This window comes from Oncorhynchus keta, chromosome 1 (genome assembly GCF_023373465.1).
Source record: "Oncorhynchus keta strain PuntledgeMale-10-30-2019 chromosome 1, Oket_V2, whole genome shotgun sequence".
In the NCBI taxonomy this organism is placed as follows: domain Eukaryota; kingdom Metazoa; phylum Chordata; class Actinopteri; order Salmoniformes; family Salmonidae; genus Oncorhynchus; species Oncorhynchus keta.
The window spans coordinates 3,956,725-3,977,910 of NC_068421.1; the positions used below are offsets into that span (position 1 = coordinate 3,956,725).

The 21,186-nt window shown below is 46.0% G+C and overlaps 1 protein-coding gene and 1 long non-coding RNA gene across 3 annotated transcripts in view; both read left to right on the forward strand.

Annotated features, from left to right (window-relative positions):
- The window catches only part of LOC118378489 (F-BAR and double SH3 domains protein 2-like), a 152,587-nt gene that overhangs the window by 40,287 nt on the left and 91,114 nt on the right, over positions 1-21,186 (forward strand). For both annotated transcript variants that reach the window (XM_052460682.1, XM_052460697.1), the window contains exon 3: positions 14,680-14,725. In XM_052460682.1, the coding sequence (XP_052316642.1) occupies positions 14,680-14,725 (46 nt within the window). The remainder of the gene's footprint in view (positions 1-14,679; positions 14,726-21,186) is intronic.
- On the forward strand, positions 13,127-14,528 carry LOC127907063 (uncharacterized). Its single transcript, XR_008063079.1, has 4 exons — positions 13,127-13,302; positions 13,336-13,500; positions 13,930-14,028; positions 14,260-14,528. It is a non-coding gene; the product is annotated as an uncharacterized LOC127907063 (long non-coding RNA).

Genomic DNA, 21,186 nt, shown 5'->3' on the forward strand with positions numbered 1-21,186 from the left:
AGATGTCAGCTATGCATTGTGTTGCTGACTTGCTAGCTAAGTGTCTAGATGTCAGCTATGCATTGTGTTGCTGACTTGCTAGCTAAGTGTCTAGATGTCAGCTATGCATTGTGTTGCTGACTTGCTAGCTAAGTGTCTAGATGTCAGCTATGCATTGTGTTGCTAACTTGCTAGCTAAGTGTCTAGATGTCAGCTATGCATTGTGTTGCTGACTTGCTAGCTAAGTGTCTAGATGTCAGCTATGCATTGTGTTGCTAACTTGCTAGCTAAGTGTCTAGATGTCAGCTATGCATTGTGTTGCTAACTTGCTAGCTAAGTGTCTAGATGTCAGCTATGCATTGTGTTGCTAACTTGCTAGCTAAGTGTCTAGATGTCAGCTATGCATTGTGTTGCTAACTTGCTAGCTAAGTGTCTAGATGTCAGCTATGCATTGTGTTGCTGACTTGCTAGCTAAGTGTCTAGATGTCAGCTATGCATTGTGTTGCTGACTTGCTAGCTAAGTGCCTATGCATTGTGTTGCTAACTTGCTAGCTAAGTGTCTAGATGTCAGCTATGCATTGTGTTGCTGACTTGCTAGCTAAGTGTCTAGATGTCAGCTATGCATTGTGTTGCTGACTTGCTAGCTAAGTGTCTAGATGTCAGCTATGCATTGTGTTGCTAACTTGCTAGCTAAGTGTCTAGATGTCAGCTATGCATTGTGTTGCTAACTTGCTAGCTAAGTGTCTAGATGTCAGCTATGCATTGTGTTGCTAACTTGCTAGCTAAGTGTCTAATGTCAGCTATGCATTGCTGACTTGCTAGCTAAGCGTCTAGATGTCAGCTATGCATTGTGTTGCTAACTTGCTAGCTAAGTGTCTAGATGTCAGCTATGCATTGTGTTGCTGACTTGCTAGCTAAGTGTCTAGATGTCAGCTATGCATTGTGTTGCTGACTTGCTAGCTAAGTGTCTAGATGTCAGCTATGCATTGTGTTGCTAACTTGCTAGCTAAGTGTCCAGATGTCAGCTATGCATTGTGTTGCTAACTTGCTAGCTAAGTGTCTAGATGTCAGCTATGCATTGCTGACTTGCTAGCTAAGTGTCTAGATGTCAGCTATGCATTGTGTTGCTAACTTGCTAGCTAAGTGTCTAGATGTCAGCTATGCATTGTGTTGCTGACTTGCTAGCTAAGTGTCTAGATGTCAGCTATGCATTGTGTTGCTGACTTGCTAGCTAAGTGTCTAGATGTCAGCTATGCATTGTGTTGCTAACTTGCTAGCTAAGTGTCTAGATGCCAGCTATGCATTGCTGACTTGCTAGCTAAGTGTCTAGATGTCAGCTATGCATTGTGTTGCTAACTTGCTAGCTAAGTGTCTAGATGTCAGCTATGCATTGTGTTGCTGACTTGCTAGCTAAGTGTCTAGATGTCAGCTATGCATTGTGTTGCTGACTTGCTAGCTAAGTGTCTAGATGTCAGCTATGCATTGTGTTGCTGACTTGCTAGCTAAGTGTCTAGATGTCAGCTATGCATTGTGTTGCTAACTTGCTAGCTAAGTGTCTAGATGTCAGCTATGCATTGTGTTGCTGACTTGCTAGCTAGCTAAGTGTCTAGATGTCAGCTATGCATTGTGTTGCTGACTTGCTAGCTAAGTGTCTAGATGTCAGCTATAGCTATGCATTGTGTTGCTGACTTGCTAGCTAAGTGTCTAGATGTCAGCTATGCATTGTGTTGCTAACTTGCTAGCTAAGTGTCTAGATGTCAGCTATGCATTGTGTTGCTAACTTGCTAGCTAAGTGTCTAGATGTCAGCTATGCATTGTGTTGCTAACTTGCTAGCTAAGTGTCTAGATGTCAGCTATGCATTGTGTTGCTGACTTGCTAGCTAAGTGTCTAGATGTCAGCTATGCATTGTGTTGCTAACTTGCTAGCTAAGTGTCTAGATGTCAGCTATGCATTGTGTTGCTGACTTGCTAGCTAAGTGTCTAGATGTCAGCTATGCATTGTGTTGCTAACTTGCTAGCTAAGTGTCTAGATGTCAGCTATGCATTGTGTTCTAACTTGCTAGCTAAGTGTCTAGATGTCAGCTATGCATTGTGTTGCTAACTTGCTAGCTAAGTGTCTAGATGTCAGCTATGCATTGTGTTGCTAACTTGCTAGCTAAGTGTCTAGATGTCAGCTATGCATTGTGTTGCTAACTTGCTAGCTAAGTGTCTAGATGTCAGCTATGCTTGCTGACTTGCTAGCTAAGTGTCTAGATGTCAGCTATGCATTGTGTTGCTAACTTGCTAGCTAAGTGTCTAGATATCAGCTATGCATTGTGTTGCTAACTTGCTAGCTAAGTGTCTAGATGTCAGCTATGCATTGTGTTGCTGACTTGCTAGCTAAGTGTCTAGATGTCAGCTATGCATTGTGTTGCTAACTTGCTAGCTAAGTGTCTAGATGTCAGCTATGCATTGTGTTGCTGACTTGCTAGCTAAGTGTCTAGATGTCAGCTATGCATTGTGTTGCTAACTTGCTAGCTAAGTGTCTAGATGTCAGCTATGCATTGTGTTGCTGACTTGCTAGCTAAGTGTCTAGATGTCAGCTATGCATTGTGTTGCTGACTTGCTAGCTAAGTGTCTAGATGTCAGCTATGCATTGTGTTGCTAACTTGCTAGCTAAGTGTCTAGATGTCAGCTATGCATTGTGTTGCTAACTTGCTAGCTAAGTGTCTAGTGTCTAGATGTCAGCTATGCATTGTGTTGCTGACTTGCTAGCTAAGTGTCTAGATGTCAGCTATGCATTGTGTTGCTGACTTGCTAGCTAAGTGTCTAGATGTCAGCTATGCATTGTGTTGCTAACTTGCTAGCTAAGTGTCTAGATGTCAGCTATGCATTGTGTTGCTGACTTGCTAGCTAAGTGTCTAGATGTCAGCTATGCATTGTGTTGCTGACTTGCTAGCTAAGTGTCTAGATGTCAGCTATGCATTGTGTTGCTAACTTGCTAGCTAAGTGTCTAGATGTCAGCTATGCATTGTGTTGCTGACTTGCTAGCTAAGTGTCTAGATGTCAGCTATGCATTGTGTTGCTGACTTGCTAGCAGTGTCTAGATGTCAGCTATGCATTGTGTTGCTAACTTGCTAGCTAAGTGTCTAGATGTCAGCTATGCATTGTGTTGCTGACTTGCTAGCTAAGTGTCTAGATGTCAGCTATGCATTGTGTTGCTGACTTGCTAGCTAAGTGTCTAGATGTCAGCTATGCATTGTGTTGCTAACTTGCTAGCTAAGTGTCTAGATGTCAGCTATGCATTGCTGACTTGCTAGCTAAGTGTCTAGATGTCAGCTATGCATTGTGTTGCTAACTTGCTAGCTAAGTGTCTAGATGTCAGCTATGCATTGTGTTGCTGACTTGCTAGCTAAGTGTCTAGATGTCAGCTATGCATTGTGTTGCTGACTTGCTAGCTAAGTGTCTAGATGTCAGCTATGCATTGTGTTGCTAACTTGCTAGCTAAGTGTCTAGATGTCAGCTATGCATTGTGTTGCTAACTTGCTAGCTAAGTGTCTAGATGTCAGCTATGCATTGTGTTGCTAACTTGCTAGCTAAGTGTCTAGATGTCAGCTATGCATTGTGTTGCTGACTTGCTAGCTAAGTGTCTAGATGTCAGCTATGCATTGTGTTGCTAACTTGCTAGCTAAGTGTCTAGATGTCAGCTATGCATTGTGTTGCTAACTTGCTAGCTAAGTGTCTAGATGTCAGCTATGCATTGCTGACTTGCTAGCTAAGTGTCTAGATGTCAGCTATGCATTGTGTTGCTAACTTGCTAGCTAAGTGTCTAGATGTCAGCTATGCATTGTGTTGCTGACTTGCTAGCTAAGTGTCTAGATGTCAGCTATGCATTGTGTTGCTAACTTGCTCAGTGTCTAGATGTCAGCTATGCATTGTGTCTAATGCTAGCAGTGTCTAGATGTCATTGCATTGTTGCTAACTTGCTAGCTAAGTGTCTAGATGTCAGCTATGCATTGTGTTGCTAACTTGCTAGCTAAGTGTCTAGATGTCAGCTATGCATTGTGTTGCTAACTTGCTAGCTAAGTGTCTAGATGTCAGCTATGCATTGTGTTGCTAACTTGCTAGCTAAGTGTCTAGATGTCAGCTATGCATTGTGTTGCTAACTTGCTAGCTAAGTGTCTAGATGTCAGCTATGCATTGTGTTGCTAACTTGCTAGCTAAGTGTCTAGATGTCAGCTATGCATTGTGTTGCTAACTTGCTAGCTAAGTGTCTAGATGTCAGCTATGCATTGTGTTGACTTGCTAGCTAAGTGTCTAGATGTCAGCTATGCATTGTGTTGCTAACTTGCTAGCTAAGTGTCTAGATGTCAGCTATGCATTGTGTTGCTGACTTGCTAGCTAAGTGTCTAGATGTCAGCTATGCATTGTGTTGCTGACTTGCTAGCTAAGTGTCTAGATGTCAGCTATGCATTGTGTTGCTGACTTGCTAGCTAAGTGTCTAGATGTCTAGATGTCAGCTATGCATTGTGTTGCTAACTTGCTAGCTAAGTGTCTAGATGTCAGCTATGCATTGTGTTGCTGACTTGCTAGCTAAGTGTCTAGATGTCAGCTATGCATTGTGTTGCTAACTTGCTAGCTAAGTGTCTAGATGTCAGCTATGCATTGTGTTGCTAACTTGCTAGCTAAGTGTCTAGATGTCAGCTATGCATTGTGTTGCTGACTTGCTAGCTAAGTGTCTAGATGTCAGCTATGCATTGTGTTGCTAACTTGCTAGCTAAGTGTCTAGATGTCAGCTATGCATTGTGTTGCTAACTTGCTAGCTAAGTGTCTAGATGTCAGCTATGCATTGTGTTGCTAACTTGCTAGCTAAGTGTCTAGATGTCAGCTATGCATTGTGTTGCTAACTTGCTAGCTAAGTGTCTAGATGTCAGCTATGCATTGTGTTGCTAGCTAAGTGTCTGTGCTATGCAGCTAACTTGTGTCTAGATGTCAGCTATGCATTGTGTTGCTGACTTGCTAGCTAAGTGTCTAGATGTCAGCTATGCATTGTGTTGCTAACTTGCTAGCTAAGTGTCTAGATGTCAGCTATGCATTGTGTTGCTAACTTGCTAGCTAAGTGTCTAGATGTCAGCTATGCATTGTGTTGCTAACTTGCTAGCTCAGTGTCTAGATGTCAGCTATGCATTGTGTTGCTAACTTGCTAGCTAAGTGTCTAGATGTCAGCTATGCATTGTGTTGCTGACTTGCTAGCTAAGTGTCTAGATGTCAGCTATGCATTGTGTTGCTAACTTGCTAGCTAAGTGTCTAGATGTCAGCTATGCATTGTGTTGCTAACTTGCTAGCTAAGTGTCTAGATGTCAGCTATGCATTGTGTTGCTAACTTGCTAGCTAAGTGTCTAGATGTCAGCTGCATTGTGTTGCTAACTAGCTAGTTGTCTATGTGTCAGCTATGCATTGTGTTGCTAACTTGCTAGCTAAGTGTCTAGATGTCAGCTATGCATTGTGTTGCTGACTTGCTAGCTAAGTGTCTAGATGTCAGCTATGCATTGTGTTGCTGACTTGCTAGCTAAGTGTCTAGATGTCAGCTATGCATTGTGTTGCTGACTTGCTAGCTAAGTGTCTAGATGTCAGCTATGCATTGTGTTGCTAACTTGCTGCCAGCTATGCAGCTGACTTGCTAAGTGTCTAGATGTCAGCTATGCATTGTGTTGCTAACTTGCTAGCTAAGTGTCTAGATGTCAGCTATGCATTGTGTTGCTGACTTGCTAGCTAAGTGTCTAGATGTCAGCTATGCATTGTGTTGCTAACTTGCTGGCTAAGTGTCTAGATGTCAGCTATGCATTGTGTTGCTAACTTGCTAGCTAAGTGTCTAGATGTCAGCTATGCATTGTGTTGCTGACTTGCTAGCTAAGTGTCTAGATGTCAGCTATGCATTGTGTTGCTGACTTGCTAGCTAAGTGTCTAGATGTCAGCTATGCATTGTGTTGCTAACTTGCTAGCTAAGTGTCTAGATGTCAGCTATGCATTGTGTTGCTGACTTGCTAGCTAAGTGTCTAGATGTCAGCTATGCATTGTGTTGCTAACTTGCTAGCTAAGTGTCTAGATGTCAGCTATGCGTTGTGTTGCTAACTTGCTAGCTAAGTGTCTAGATGTCAGCTATGCATTGCTGACTTGCTAGCTAAGTGTCTAGATGTCAGCTATGCATTGTGTTGCTAACTTGCTAGCTAAGTGTCTAGATGTCAGCTATGCATTGTGTTGCTGACTTGCTAGCTAAGTGTCTAGATGTCAGCTATGCATTGTGTTGCTAACTTGCTAGCTCAGTGTCTAGATATCAGCTATGCATTGTGTTGCTAACTTGCTAGCTAAGTGTCTAGATGTCCGCTATGCATTGTGTTGCTAACTTGCTAGCTAAGTGTCTAGATGTCAGCTATGCATTGTGTTGCTAACTTGCTAGCTAAGTGTCTAAATGTCAGCTATGCATTGTGTTGCTGACTTGCTAGCTAAGTGTCTAGATGTCAGCTATGCATTGTGTTGCTAACTTGCTAGCTAAGTGTCTAGATGTCAGCTATGCATTGTGTTGCTAACTTGCTAGCTAAGTGTCTAGATGTCAGCTATGCATTGTGTTGCTGACTTGCTAGCTAAGTGTCTAGATGTCAGCTATGCATTGTGTTTCTGACTTGCTAGCTAAGTGTCTAGATGTCAGCTATGCATTGTGTTGCTAACTTGCTAGCTAAGTGTCTAGATGTCAGCTATGCATTGTGTTGCTGACTTGCTAGCTAAGTGTCTAGATGTCAGCTATGCATTGTGTTGCTGACTTGCTAGCTAAGTGTCTAGATGTCAGCTATGCATTGTGTTGCTAACTTGCTAGCTAAGTGTCTAGATGTCAGCTATGCATTGTGTTGCTAACTTGCTAGCTAAGTGTCTAGATGTCAGCTATGCATTGCTGACTTGCTAGCTAAGTGTCTAGATGTCAGCTATGCATTGTGTTGCTAACTTGCTAGCTAAGTGTCTAGATGTCAGCTATGCATTGTGTTGCTGACTTGCTAGCTAAGTGTCTAGATGTCAGCTATGCATTGTGTTGCTGACTTGCTAGCTAAGTGTCTAGATGTCAGCTATGCATTGTGTTGCTAATTAGCTAAGTGTCTTGCCAGCTATGCATTGCTGACTTGCTAGCTAAGTGTCTAGATGTCAGCTATGCATTGTGTTGCTAACTTGCTAGCTAAGTGTCTAGATGTCAGCTATGCATTGTGTTGCTAACTTGCTAGCTAAGTGTCTAGATGTCAGCTATGCATTGTGTTGCTAACTTGCTAGCTAAGTGTCTAGATGTCAGCTATGCATTGTGTTGCTAACTTGCTAGCTAAGTGTCTAGATGTCAGCTATGCATTGTGTTGCTAACTTGCTAGCTAAGTGTCTAGATGTCAGCTATGCATTGTGTTGCTGACTTGCTAGCTAAGTGTCTAGATGTCAGCTATGCATTGTGTTGCTAACTTGCTAGCTAAGTGTCTAGATGTCAGCTATGCATTGTGTTGCTGACTTGCTAGCTAAGTGTCTAGATGTCAGCTATGCATTGTGTTGCTGACTTGCTAGCTAAGTGTCTAGATGTCAGCTATGCATTGTGTTGCTAACTTGCTAGCTAAGTGTCTAGATGTCAGCTATGCATTGTGTTGCTAACTTGCTAGCTATGTCTAGATGTCAGCTATGCATTGCTGACTTGCTAGCTAAGTGTCTAGATGTCAGCTATGCATTGTGTTGCTAACTTGCTAGCTAAGTGTCTAGATGTCAGCTATGCATTGTGTTGCTGACTTGCTAGCTAAGTGTCTAGATGTCAGCTATGCATTGTGTTGCTGACTTGCTAGCTAAGTGTCTAGATGTCAGCTATGCATTGTGTTGCTAACTTGCTAGCTAAGTGTCTAGATGCCAGCTATGCATTACTGACTTGCTAGCTAAGTGTCTAGATGTCAGCTATGCATTGTGTTGCTAACTTGCTAGCTAAGTGTCTAGATGTCAGCTATGCATTGTGTTGCTGACTTGCTAGCTAAGTGTCTAGATGTCAGCTATGCATTGTGTTGCTAACTTGCTAGCTAAGTGTCTAGATGTCAGCTATGCATTGTGTTGCTAACTTGCTAGCTAAGTGTCTAGATGTCAGCTATGCATTGTGTTGCTAACTTGCTAGCTAAGTGTCTAGATGTCAGCTATGCATTGTGTTGCTGACTTGCTAGCTAAGTGTCTAGATGTCAGCTATGCATTGTGTTGCTAACTTGCTAGCTAAGTGTCTAGATGTCAGCTATGCATTGTGTTGCTAACTTGCTAGCTAAGTGTCTAGATGTCAGCTATGCATTGTGTTGCTAACTTGCTAGCTAAGTGTCTAGATGTCAGCTTGTGCATTGCTGATAGCATGTGTGTCAGCTTGCATTGTGTTGCTAACTTGCTAGCTAAGTGTCTAGATGTCAGCTATGCATTGTGTTGCTGACTTGCTAGCTTGCTAGATGTCAGCTATGCATTGTGTTGCTAACTTGCTAGAGTGTCTAGATATCAGCTATGCATTGTGTTGCTAACTTGCTAGCTAAGTGTCTAGATGTCAGCTATGCATTGTGTTGCTAACTTGCTAGCTAAGTGTCTAGATGTCAGCTATGCATTGTGTTGCTGACTTGCTAGCTAAGTGTCTAGATGTCAGCTATGCATTGTGTTGCTGACTTGCTAGCTAAGTGTCTAGATGTCTAGATGTCAGCTAGATGTGCTATGCATTGTTTTGCTGACTTGCTAGCTAAGTGCCTAGATGTCAGCTATGCATTGTGTTGCTAACTTGCTAGCTAAGTGTCTAGATGTTAGCTATGCATTGTGTTGCTAACTTGCTAGCTAAGTGTCTAGATGTCAGCTATGCATTGTTTTGCTGACTTGCTAGCTAAGTGTCTAGATGTCAGCTATGCATTGTGTTGCTGACTTGCTAGCTAAGTGTCTAGATGTCAGCTATGCATTGTGTTGCTAACTTGCTAGCTAAGTGTCTAGATGTCAGCTATGCATTGTGTTGCTAACTTGCTAGCTAAGTGTCTAGATGTCAGCTATGCATTGCTGACTTGCTAGCTAAGTGTCTAGATGTCAGCTATGCATTGTGTTGCTAACTTGCTAGCTAAGTGTCTAGATGTCAGCTATGCATTGCGTTGCTGACTTGCTAGCTAAGTGTCTAGATGTCAGCTATGCATTGTGTTGCTGACTTGCTAGCTAAGTGTCTAGATGTCAGCTATGCATTGTGTTGCTAACTTGCTAGCTAAGTGTCTAGATGTCAGCTATGCATTGTGTTGCTGACTTGCTAGCTAAGTGTCTAGATGTCAGCTATGCATTGTGTTGCTAACTTGCTAGCTAAGTGTCTAGATGTCAGCTATGCATTGTGTTGCTAACTTGCTAGCTAAGTGTCTAGATGTCAGCTATGCATTGTGTTGCTAACTTGCTAGCTAAGTGTCTAGATGTCAGCTATGCATTGTGTTGCTAACTTGCTAGCTAAGTGTCTAGATGTCAGCTATGCATTGCTGACTTGCTAGCTAAGTGTCTAGATGTCAGCTATGCATTGTGTTGCTAACTTGCTAGCTAAGTGTCTAGATGTCAGCTATGCATTGTGTTGCTGACTTGCTAGCTAAGTGTCTAGATGTCAGCTATGCATTGTGTTGCTGACTTGCTAGCTAAGTGTCTAGATGTCAGCTATGCATTGTGTTGCTAACTTGCTAGCTAAGTGTCTAGATGCCAGCTATGCATTGCTGACTTGCTAGCTAAGTGTCTAGATGTCAGCTATGCATTGTGTTGCTAACTTGCTAGCTAAGTGTCTAGATGTCAGCTATGCATTGTGTTGCTGACTTGCTAGCTAAGTGTCTAGATGTCAGCTATGCATTGTGTTGCTAACTTGCTAGCTAAGTGTCTAGATGTCAGCTATGCATTGTGTTGCTAACTTGCTAAGTGTCTAGATGTCAGCTATGCATTGCTGACTTGTCTGTCTAGATGTCAGCTATGCATTGTGTTGCTAACTTGCTAGCTAAGTGTCTAGATGTCAGCTATGCATTGTGTTGCTGACTTGCTAGCTAAGTGTCTAGATGTCAGCTATGCATTGTGTTGCTAACTTGCTAGCTAAGTGTCTAGATGTCAGCTATGCATTGTGTTGCTAACTTGCTAGCTAAGTGTCTAGATGTCAGCTATGCATTGCTGACTTGCTAGCTAAGTGTCTAGATGTCAGCTATGCATTGTGTTGCTAACTTGCTAGCTAAGTGTCTAGATGTCAGCTATGCATTGTGTTGCTGACTTGCTAGCTAAGTGTCTAGATGTCAGCTATGCATTGTGTTGCTAACTTGCTAGCTAAGTGTCTAGATGTCAGCTATGCATTGTGTTGCTAACTTGCTAGCTAAGTGTCTAGATGTCAGCTATGCATTGTGTTGCTAAAGCTAAGTGTCTAGATGTCAGCTTTGCATTGTGTTGCTGACTTCTAGCTAAGTGTCTAGATGTCAGCTATGCATTGTGTTGCTGACTTGCTAGCTAAGTGTCTAGATGTCAGCTATGCATTGTGTTGCTAACTTGCTAGCTAAGTGTCTAGATGTCAGCTATGCATTGTGTTGCTAACTTGCTAGCTAAGTGTCTAGATGTCATGCATTGCTGATTGTGTTGTCTAGATGTCAGCTATGCATTGTGTTGCTAACTTGCTAGCTAAGTGTCTAGATGTCAGCTATGCATTGTGTTGCTGACTTGCTAGCTAAGTGTCTAGATGTCAGCTATGCATTGTGTTGCTAACTTGCTAGCTCAGTGTCTAGATATCAGCTATGCATTGTGTTGCTAACTTGCTAGCTAAGTGTCTAGATGTCCGCTATGCATTGTGTTGCTAACTTGCTAGCTAAGTGTCTAGATGTCAGCTATGCATTGTGTTGCTGACTTGCTAGCTAAGTGCCTAGATGTCAGCTATGCATTGTGTTGCTAACTTGCTAGCGAAGTGTCTAGATGTCAGCTATGCATTGTGTTGCTGACTTGCTAGCTAAGTGTCTAGATGTCAGCTATGCATTGTGTTGCTAACTTGCTAGCTAAGTGTCTAGATGTCAGCTATGCATTGTGTTGCTAACTTGCTAGCTAAGTGTCTAGATGTCAGCTATGCATTGTGTTGCTAACTTGCTAGCTAAGTGTCTAGATGTCAGCTATGCATTGTGTTGCTGACTTGCTAGCTAAGTGTCTAGATGTCAGCTAAGCATTGTGTTGCTGACTTGCTAGCTAAGTGTCTAGATGTCAGCTATGCATTGTGTTGCTAACTTGCTAGCTAAGTGTCTAGATGTCAGCTATGCATTGTGTTGCTAACTTGCTAGCTAAGTGTCTAGATGTCAGCTATGCATTGCTGACTTGCTAGCTAAGTGTCTAGATGTCAGCTATGCATTGTGTTGCTAACTTGCTAGCTAAGTGTCTAGATGTCAGCTGTGCATTGCGTTGCTGACTTGCAGCTAAGTGTCTAGATGTCAGCTATGCATTGTGTTGCTGACTTGCTAGATAAGTGTCTAGATGTCAGCTATGCATTGTGTTGCTAACTTGCTAGCTAAGTGTCTAGATGTCAGCTATGCATTGTGTTGCTAACTTGCTAGCTAAGTGTCTAGATGTCAGCTATGCATTGCGTTGCTGACTTGCTAGCTAAGTGTCTAGATGTCAGCTATGCATTGTGTTGCTAACTTGCTAGCTAAGTGTCTAGATGTCAGCTATGCATTGTGTTGCTAGCTAAGTGTCTAGATGTCAGCTATGCATTGTGTTGCTAACTTGCTAGCTAAGTGTCTAGATGTCATGACTGGAACGAACTACAAAAATCTATGAAACTGGAAATGCTTCTCTCCCTCACTAGCTTGAAGCACCAACTGTCAGAGCAGCTCACATATTACTGCACCTATACATAGCCCACCTATAATTTAGCCCAAACAACTACCTCTTTCCCTACTTTATTTAATTAATTAATTAATTTTGCTCCTTTGCACCCCATTATTTGTATTTCTACTTTGCACATTCTTCCACTGCAAATCTACCATTCAATTGTTTTACTTGCTATATTGTATTTACTTCGCCACCATGGCCTTTTTTTGCCTTTACCTCCCTTATCTCACCTCATTTGCTCACATTGTATATATACTTGTTTATACTGTATTATTGACTGTATGTTTGTTTTACTCCATGTGTCGTTGTGTGTGTCGCACTGCTTTGCTTTATCTTGGCCAGGTTGCAATTGTAAATGAGAACTTGTTCTCAACTGGCCTACCTGGTTAAATAAAGGTGAAATAAATAAATAAATGATCAAGCATCTTGGTTTCAGCAGAAACATTGAATCCCCTCCTGGTTCAAGATCCCTGTTGCCTAATTTTATTTTGTGCGAGAGAATAAAATAACATTTCAGGTATAACTGTATATCCTAGTATTGGTAGAGAAACGGTATGAAAACCTGAATACCGCCCAACGTGAGTGAGTCACATACAGGGCAATGTGATGTGGAGATACTGGACAGGTGGTGACTGAGGATCTTTCTCATCTAGTATGTTATGCTAGGCCTATCTATGTTAGGCATATCTATGTTAGGCCTAGCATTACATACTAGATGTATATCTATGTTATGCATTTAGTATGTATGCATTCCTCTGCTGTGATAGGGGCTCCACTGTCCCGCTGGCGGAAGTATGGGGGAGAGAGGGACATAAATTCCTGCCTTGCGTAACCCTGGGGTCGCTGAGTCCACTCTTTCTCACTCTGCTCTCCTTCCTCCCTCTTTATCTAACTTTCTCCCTCTCTTCCTGCATTCCCTCTCTCCATCTCTTGGCAATGGACCAAACAAACAGAAATCCCCTCCAGAACACTAAGTGATAGTTGAGTGGACTTCCTCCTGCTCTGCCAGGAACCTGACAGCATTGTCTGATGTCCACATGGCGTAGAAGAGAAAAAACACAAGGATGTTGAGTTGAAAACATTGCTTTGGTTGTCCTTTTTAAAGAGTGTTCTAGCCTGGTAGTGTCTCACTGAGAGGTGCGTTCTAGCCTGGTAGTGTCTCATTAGGAGGTACGTTCTAGCCTGGTAGTGTTTCACTGGGAGGTTTGTTCTAGCCTGGTAGTGTCTCACTGGGAGGTACGTTCTAGCCTGGTAGTGTTTCACTGGGAGGTTCGTTCTAGCCTGGTAGTGTTTCACTGGGAGGTGCGTTCTAGCCTGGTAGTGTCTCACTGAGAGGTGCGTTCTAGCCTGGTAGTGTCTCATTAGGAGGTACGTTCTAGCCTGGTAGTGTTTCACTGGGAGGTTCGTTCTAGCCTGGTAGTGTCTCACTGGGAGGTACGTTCTAGCCTGGTAGTGTCTCACTGGGAGGTACGTTCTAGCCTGGTAGAGTCTCACTGGGAGGTACGTTCTAGCCTGGTAGTGTCTCACTGGGAGGTACGTTCTAGCCTGGTAGTGTCTCACTGGGAGGTACGTTCTAGCCTGGTAGTGTCTCACTGGGAGGTACGTTCTAGCCTGGTAGTGTCTCACTGGGAGGTACGTTCTAGCCTGGTAGTGTCTCACTGGGAGGTACGTTCTAGCCTGGTAGTGTCTCACTGGGAGATATGTTCTAGCCTGGTAGTGTCTCACTGGGAGATATGTTCTAGCCTGGTAGTGTCTCACTGGGAGGTGCGTTCTAGCCTGGTAGTGTCTCACTGGGAGGTGCATTCTAGCCTGGTAGTGTCTCACTGGGAGGTGCGTTCTAGCCTGGTAGTGTCTCACTGGGAGGTGCGTTCTAGCCTGGTAGTGTCTCACTGGGAGGTGCGTTCTAGCCTGGTAGTGTCTCACTGGGAGGTGCGTTCTAGCCTGGTAGTGTCTCACTGGGAGGTGCGTTCTCGCCTGGTAGTGTCTCACTGGGAGGTGCGTTCTCGCCTGGTAGTGTCTCACTGGGAGGTGCGTTCTCGCCTGGTAGTGTCTCACTGGGAGGTACGTTCTCGCCTGGTAGTGTCTCACTGGGAGGTACGTTCTAGCCTGGTAGTGTCTCACTGGGAGGTACGTTCTAGCCTGGTAGTGTCTCACTGGGAGGTACGTTCTAGCCTGGTAGTGTCTCACTGGGAGGTACGTTCTAGCCTGGTAGTGTTTCACTGGGAGGTACGTTCTAGCCTGGTAGTGTCTCACTGGGAGGTGCGTTCTAGCCTGGTAGTGTCTCACTGGGAGGTACGTTCTAGCCTGGTAGTGTCTCACTGGGAGGTGCGTTCTAGCCTGGTAGTGTCTCACTGGGAGGTGCGTTCTAGCCTGGTAGTGTCTCACTGGGAGGTGCGTTCTAGCCTGGTAGTGTCTCACTGGGAGGTACGTTCTAGCCTGGTAGTGTCTCACTGGGAGGTACGTTCTAGCCTGGTAGTGTCTCACTGGGAGGTACGTTCTAGCCTGGTAGTGTCTCACTGGGAGGTACGTTCTAGCCTGGTAGTGTCTCACTGGGAGGTACGTTCTAGCCTGGTAGTGTCTCACTGGGAGGTACGTTCTAGCCTGGTAGTGTCTCACTGGGAGGTACGTTCTAGCCTGGTAGTGTCTCACTGGGAGGTACGTTCTAGCCTGGTAGTGTCTCACTGGGAGGTACGTTCTAGCCTGGTTTCCTGCTGTGTCACTGCTCCATCAACGGTTGATCTCCTTTTGTCAGTCAACTACAACATCTTTCTCTCTCCATTCAATTTAAGGGCTTTATTGGCAAGGAAACATATTTTAACATCTCTCCTCTCTCTCTCTCTCTAGGACATACAGTTTGAAGAAGGGCCAGTTGGAGAGGGACTATGCCCAGGTAAGAGCCTGTGTTGTACAACCTATGGGTTTTTTTCTGCTGTTAGGAGCCTTGTCCCTGGAGGAGTGGCTTCTAGCCAGGCTGGTCCTTATCTCTCAATATCTGTCCCTAGGAGTAGAGTGGTGTAGAGTGGCTTTTCCTTATCTCTCAATATCTGTCCCTCAGAGTAGAGTGGTGTAGAGTGGCTTTTAGCCAGGCTGGTCCTTATCTCTCAATATCTGTCCCTAGGAGTAGAGTGGTGTAGAGTGGCTTTTCCTTATCTCTCAATATCTGTCCCTCGGAGTAGAGTGGTGTAGAGTGGCTTTTAGCCAGGCTGGTCCTTATCTCTCAATATCTGACCCTAGGAGTAGAGTGGTGTAGAGTGGCTTCTAGCCAGGCTGGTCCTTATCTCTCAATATCTGTCCCTAGGAGTAGAGTGGTGTAGAGTGGCTTTTCCTTATCTCTCAATATCTGTCCCTCGGAGTAGAGTGGTGTAGAGTGGCTTTTAGCCAGACTGGTCCTTATCTCTCAATATCTGTCCCTAGGAGTAGAGTGGTGTAGAGTGGCTTTTCCTTATCTCTCAATATCTGTCCCTCGGAGTAGAGTGGTGTAGAGTGGCTTTTAGCCAGGCTGGTCCTTATCTCTCAATATCTGTCCCTAGGAGTAGAGTGGTGTAGAGTGGCTTTTCCTTATCTCTCAATATCTGTCCCTCAGAGTAGAGTGGTGTAGAGTGGCTTTTAGCCAGGCTGGTCCTTATCTCTCAATATCTGTCCCTAGGAGTAGAGTGGTGTAGAGTGGCTTTTCCTTATCTCTCAATATCTGTCCCTCGGAGTAGAGTGGTGTAGAGTGGCTTTTAGCCAGGCTGGTCCTTATCTCTCAATATCTGACCCTAGGAGTAGAGTGGTGTAGAGTAGCTTTTAGCCAGGCTTGCCCTTAACTCTCAATATCTGACCCTAGGAGTGGTGTAGAGTAGCTTTTAGCCAGGCTAGCCCTTATCTTCTATCAGTCTATCTAATCTGTTCTATTGGCATGAGCTCACTATACACACATACTTGAGTTACTGCAACACACACACATATTTAGCTAGACACACACACACACACACACACACACACACACACACACACACACACACACACACACACACACACACACACACACACACACACACACACACACACACACACACACACACACACACACACACACACACACACACACATATTCTTGAGGACACTACTACACATGCATACTCTCCTTCTCTCTCTCTCTTTGCTGAGCAGCTGTCCACACAAATAAACATTGTTTTCTGGCCTCATCGGCCTCAGCCCGCTGAACACAGACACTGTTGAACTGTAGAGAGAAAGGGAGAGAGGAAGAAAGGGAGAGAGGAATAGAGAGAGAGAGAGAGGAATAGAGAGAGACAGAGGAAGAGAGAGAGGGGAAGAGAGAGGGGAAGAGAGAGGGGAAGAGAGAGGGGAAGAGAGAGCAAGAGAGAGAGCGAGAGCGGGAGCGAGTGAGGGAGCCAGTGAGGGAGAGTGAGGGAGAGAGAGAGGAGGAGCAAGAGAGACGAGGAGCAAGAGAGACGAGGAGCAAGAGAGAGAGGAGGAGCGAGAGAGAGAGCAAGAGAGGAGGAGCGAGAGAGAGAGCAAGAGAGGAGGAGCGAGAGAGAGAGCAAGAGAGGAGGAGCGAGAGAGAGAGCAAGAGAGGAGGAGAGAGAGAGAGCAAGAGAGGAGGAGCGAGAGAGAGCAAGAGAGGAGGAGCGAGAGAGAGAGCAAGAGAGGAGGAGCGAGAGAGAGAGCAAGAGAGGAGGAGCGAGAGAGAGAGAGCAAGAGAGGAGGAGCGAGAGAGAGCAAGAGAGGAGGAGCGAGAGAGAGCAAGAGAGGAGGAGCGAGAGAGAGAGAGAGAGAGGAGCGGGAGAGAGAGAAAGAGAGCGCAAGAGAGAGAGGAGGAGCGAGAGGAGGGGAGAGAGAGAGGAGGAGGAGGAGGAGGAGTGAGAGGGAGGAGGAGGAGGAGGAGGAGGAGAGGGAGGAGGAGGAGGAGGAGTGAGAGAGAGAGGAGGAGGAGCGCGAGAGAGAGAGAGAGAGATGGAGGAGCGAGAGGAAAAGAGAGCGAACGAGAGAGACGAGGAGCAAGAGAGGAATTGAGAGAGAGGGCGGGAGAGAGAGAGAGAGAGGAAGATCGAGAGAGCGAGGAAGAGCGAGAGAGAGTAGAAGGGCGAGCTAGATAGAGGGGACGGGCGAGCGAGCTAGAGAGAGGGGAAGGGTGAGAGAGGGGAAGGGCGAGCGAGCTAGAGAGAGTGGAAGGGTGAGAGAGTGGAAGGGCGAGCGAGCTAGAGAGAGGGGAAGGGCGAGCGGGGAAGGGTGAGTGAGCGAGAGGGGAAGGGCGAGCGACAGAGAGGGGAAGGGCGAGAGAAAGGGGAAGAGCGAGAGAGATGGGAAGGGCGAGCGCGAGAGAGTGAGAGGTTGAGAGAGAGTGAGAGGTTGAGAGAGAGTGAGAGGTTGAGAGAGAGTGAGAGGTTGAGAGAGAGTGAGAGGTTGAGAGAGAGTGAGAGGTTGAGAGTGAGTGAGAGGTTGAGAGTGAGTGAGAGGTTGAGAGTGAGTGAGAGGTTGAGAGTGAGTGAGAGGTTGAGAGTGAGTGAGAGGTTGAGAGGGAGTGAGAGGTTGAGAGGGAGTGAGAGGTTGAGAGGGAGTGAGAGGTTGAGGGGGAGTGAGAGGTTGAGGGGGAGTGAGAGGTTGGGGGGGGTGAGAGGTTGAGGGGGAGTGAGAGGTTGAGGGGGAGTGAGAGGTTGGGGGAGTGAGAGGTTGAGGGGGAGTGAGAGGTTGAGAGGGAGAGAGTGAGAGTGCGCGAGCGAGGAAGAGAAGAGAGGAGAGGGAGAATGGAGAAGACTTTCTCACTCTTTCTGGTATTAGTACGGTGTGTTCTGCCAGAGTAACTGGGTGTGTGTGTGTGTGTGTGTTTGCCTGAGCTCATGCAGTATTGTGATGTGGTTCTCAGACAATCTTCTATCACATGTGACTCGTTTCCGAAAAGTAGGCGAGAGCCATGTGAACTTTCATGTACCTTAATAACAGACTTTTATGCCATCTGTAAATATGAATACAATTGTTAAATTACGAGCCTAGTTGGTTGATCCACAGGAAAAAGCCAGCAACCTTCCCACTAGCCATGATTGGTTAAGATAATGAGAGGGCTGGACATGCCAAGAGATGAGTTCAGATTGGTCAGTATAGCACGCGTCTGTCTATAACATGAGCTGGTCAGTATGTGTAGGGAATCCTGTCTAACACGGCTTTTCTCACGTGTCACGTCGTACAACTGCATAAGTGTTGCTCTCCACTTTCTGAAGGATCACGTTGTGAAATCAGTGGAATTTGAGTATGATAGCTAAAGAGATGGAGGAAACACCTGTCTCCGGATTACATCTTCAAACTAAGGGCAATGGTGGCATCTGTAACAGGGAGATGCGTCCATCCATGATGTGTACGGGTGAGATAGTCTAGCTAGCTACATTTTCAGCTATTACACGTTTCTAAATTTGTCAGAAATTGTCCTGTTAGCTAGCTAGCTAATATTAGCTGGCTCACTAGCTAACATTACATGTATGATCTTATTATTCGTATCTCAGAGCCATTTGCTTTGCTAGTTATAGCCTAATGTTAGCTAGCTAATATTGAACCTGGTTGGTTAGCTACCGACAGATTCATGCATGGTAGTAACGTCATGAGTTGGGATTATGGTTCATTGTTTACCTAGCTAGCTAGCTAGCTACATGTTTTAACAAAAGGCTCCACTATGCAAGTAACCATTTCAATAGAATGTTAATGATGTAACTGTTCATAGACAGAGCTGGTAAATTCACTCGTTCAGAATCGAGGCGGACGGTCGGTCAGAATCGAGGCGGACGGTCGGTCAGAATCGAGGCGGACGGTCGGTCAGAATCGAGGCGGACGGTCGGTCAGAATCGAGGCGGACGGTCGGTCAGAATCGAGGCGGACGGTCGGTCAGAATCGAGGCGGACGGTCGGTCAGAATCGAGGCGGACGGTCGGTCAGAATCGAGGCGGACGGTCGGTCAGAATCGAGGCGGACGGTCGGTCAGAATCGAGGCGGACGGTCACCTATGCTGGAGTCTTTGGGAAAGGGCCAGTGGGTGAGCAGAGGGGAGTTGCTCATAGCAACCACAGCTGAGTGAGAGGGAAAGAGGGAGAGAATGTGAGGAAGAGGGGGAATAAGGAGAAAATGTGAATTAGAGGGAGGGAGAGAGAGAATGTGAAGTAGAGGGGGAGGGAAGGATGGAGAGAATGTGAAGTAGGAGGAAGAGTGGGGAGGGAAGGAAGGAGAGAGAATGTGAAGTAGAGGGGGAGGGAAGGATGGAGAGAATGTGAATGAGAAAGATGGGGGAGGGAAGGAGGGAGAGAATGTGAGGGAGAGGGAATGAGTGCTGCCCTGTCATTTGACCTCTAGCCTTTATGGTATGTCAGACATGCTCCTCTAATTATCAGCTGTCAATCAAAGGCCTCCCATGCTGTGTTTGCCTACAGCTTGGTTATATGGCTTGCGTGCTTGTTTGTGTGGGTTGGTTCTTCTATCCTTGTGGAGTCTTGGGTCCCCACAAGGATAGTAAAACAAGGAAAAATCTCCCTCTTGGGGACATTCCCCACGTCCCCATGAGCAAAAAGGCTATTTTAAGCGTAGGGGTTAAGGGTTAGGGTTAGAATTACGGTTACGTGTTAAGGTCAGCGTTAAGGTTAGGGTTACGTGTTAAGGTTATGGTTAGGGTTACATGTTAAGGTAAGGTTTAGGGTTACATGTTATGGTAAGGTTTAGGGTTACATGTTAAGGTTATGGTAAGGTTTAGTGAAAATAGGAAATACATTTTAGGTCCCCACGAGGATCGAAGACCAAAACATCTGTGTGGTTTGTGGATGACAGGCCTTCCAGTGTTGTTGTCCTGATGCCACTCCTCTTGCACACACACCTGGAATAGTTCTGTGGACTAGACTGGACTAGACTAGACTGGACTAGACTGGACTAGACTGGACTGGACTGGACGAGACTAGACTAGTCTGGACTGGACTGGCGAAAAAGTGTGTGTGTGCAGTGTTCTGTTTAATTTATGATTTTTTTCTCAATGTGTTTTATCTAGTTGAATAGGAATTGATTTGAATTCTTAATTAAATTGTGAATCATATGGACGACTGATTCCACCTCCGTGTTCAGCGATCGATGGAATCAATTCTGAATCGATTCCCATTACAAGACGTAGTGTGTGTTTCTGTGTAAGTCTGTGGTTGTGTGTGGTCATGTGTAGTCAGCCAGGTCACCGGTGATACAAGTCAGTATTCGACGTCCATCCATGTCTGAGGATGTCGGGAGATGACGTGGAAACCGGCCATTAGGGACAACAATGAGCGCTGTTACCTTCAAGTAGGTTTTGAGTTTTGCTAGGGTGTTGAGGAGGGTGTTGAGGAGGGTGTTTAGGAGGGGGAGGGTGTTGAGGAGGGTGTTGAGGACGGGGAGGGTGTTGGGGAGGGTGTTGAGGAGGGTGTTGAGGACGGGGAGGGTGTTGAGGAGGGTGTTGAGGAGGGGGAGGGTGTTGAGGAGGGTGTTGAGGAGGGTGAGGGTGTTGAGGAGGGTGTTGAGGACGGGGAGGGTTTTGAGGATGGGGAGGGTGTTGAGGAGGGTGTTGAGGACGGAGGGTGTTGAGGACGGGGAGGGTGTTGAGGACGGGGAGGGTGTTGAGGGTGTTGAGGAGGGTGTTGAGGGTGTTGAGGAGGGGGAGGGTGTTGAGGAGGGTGTTGAGGGTGAAGGTGTTGAGGAAAGGGAGGGTGTTGAGGAGGGTGTTGAGGACGGGGAGGGTGTTGAGGAGGGTGTTGGGGATGGTGTTGAGGAGGGGAGGGTGTTGAGGACGGGGAGGGTGTTGAGGAGGGTGTTGAGGATGGGGAGGGTGTTGAGGAGGGTGTTGAGGACGGGGAGGGTGTTGAGGACGGGGAGGTTGTTGAGGACGGTGAAGGTGTTGAGGAGGGGGAGGGTGTTGAGGAGGGTGTTGAGGACGGGGAGGGTGTTGAGATCGGGAGGGTGTTGAGGAGGGTGTTGAGGACGGGGAGGGTGTTGAGGAGGGTGTTGAGGACGGGGAGGGTGTTGAGGAGGGTGTTGAGGACGGGGAGGGTGTTGAGGAGGGTGTTGAGGACGGGGAGGGTGTTGAGGACGGGGAGGGTGTTGAGGACGGGGAGGGTGTTGAGGAGGGTGTTGAGGACGGGGAGGGTGTTGAGGACGGGGAGGGTGTTGAGGAGGGGGAGGGTGTTGAGGACGGGGAGGGTGTTGAGGAGGGTGTTGAGGACGGGGAGGAGGGTGTTGAGGACGGGGAGGGTGTTGAGGAGGGTGTTGAGGACGGGGAGGGTGTTGAGGACGGGGAGGGTGTTGAGGACGGGGAGGGTGTTGAGGAGGGTGTTGAGGACGGGGAGGGTGTTGAGGATTGTGT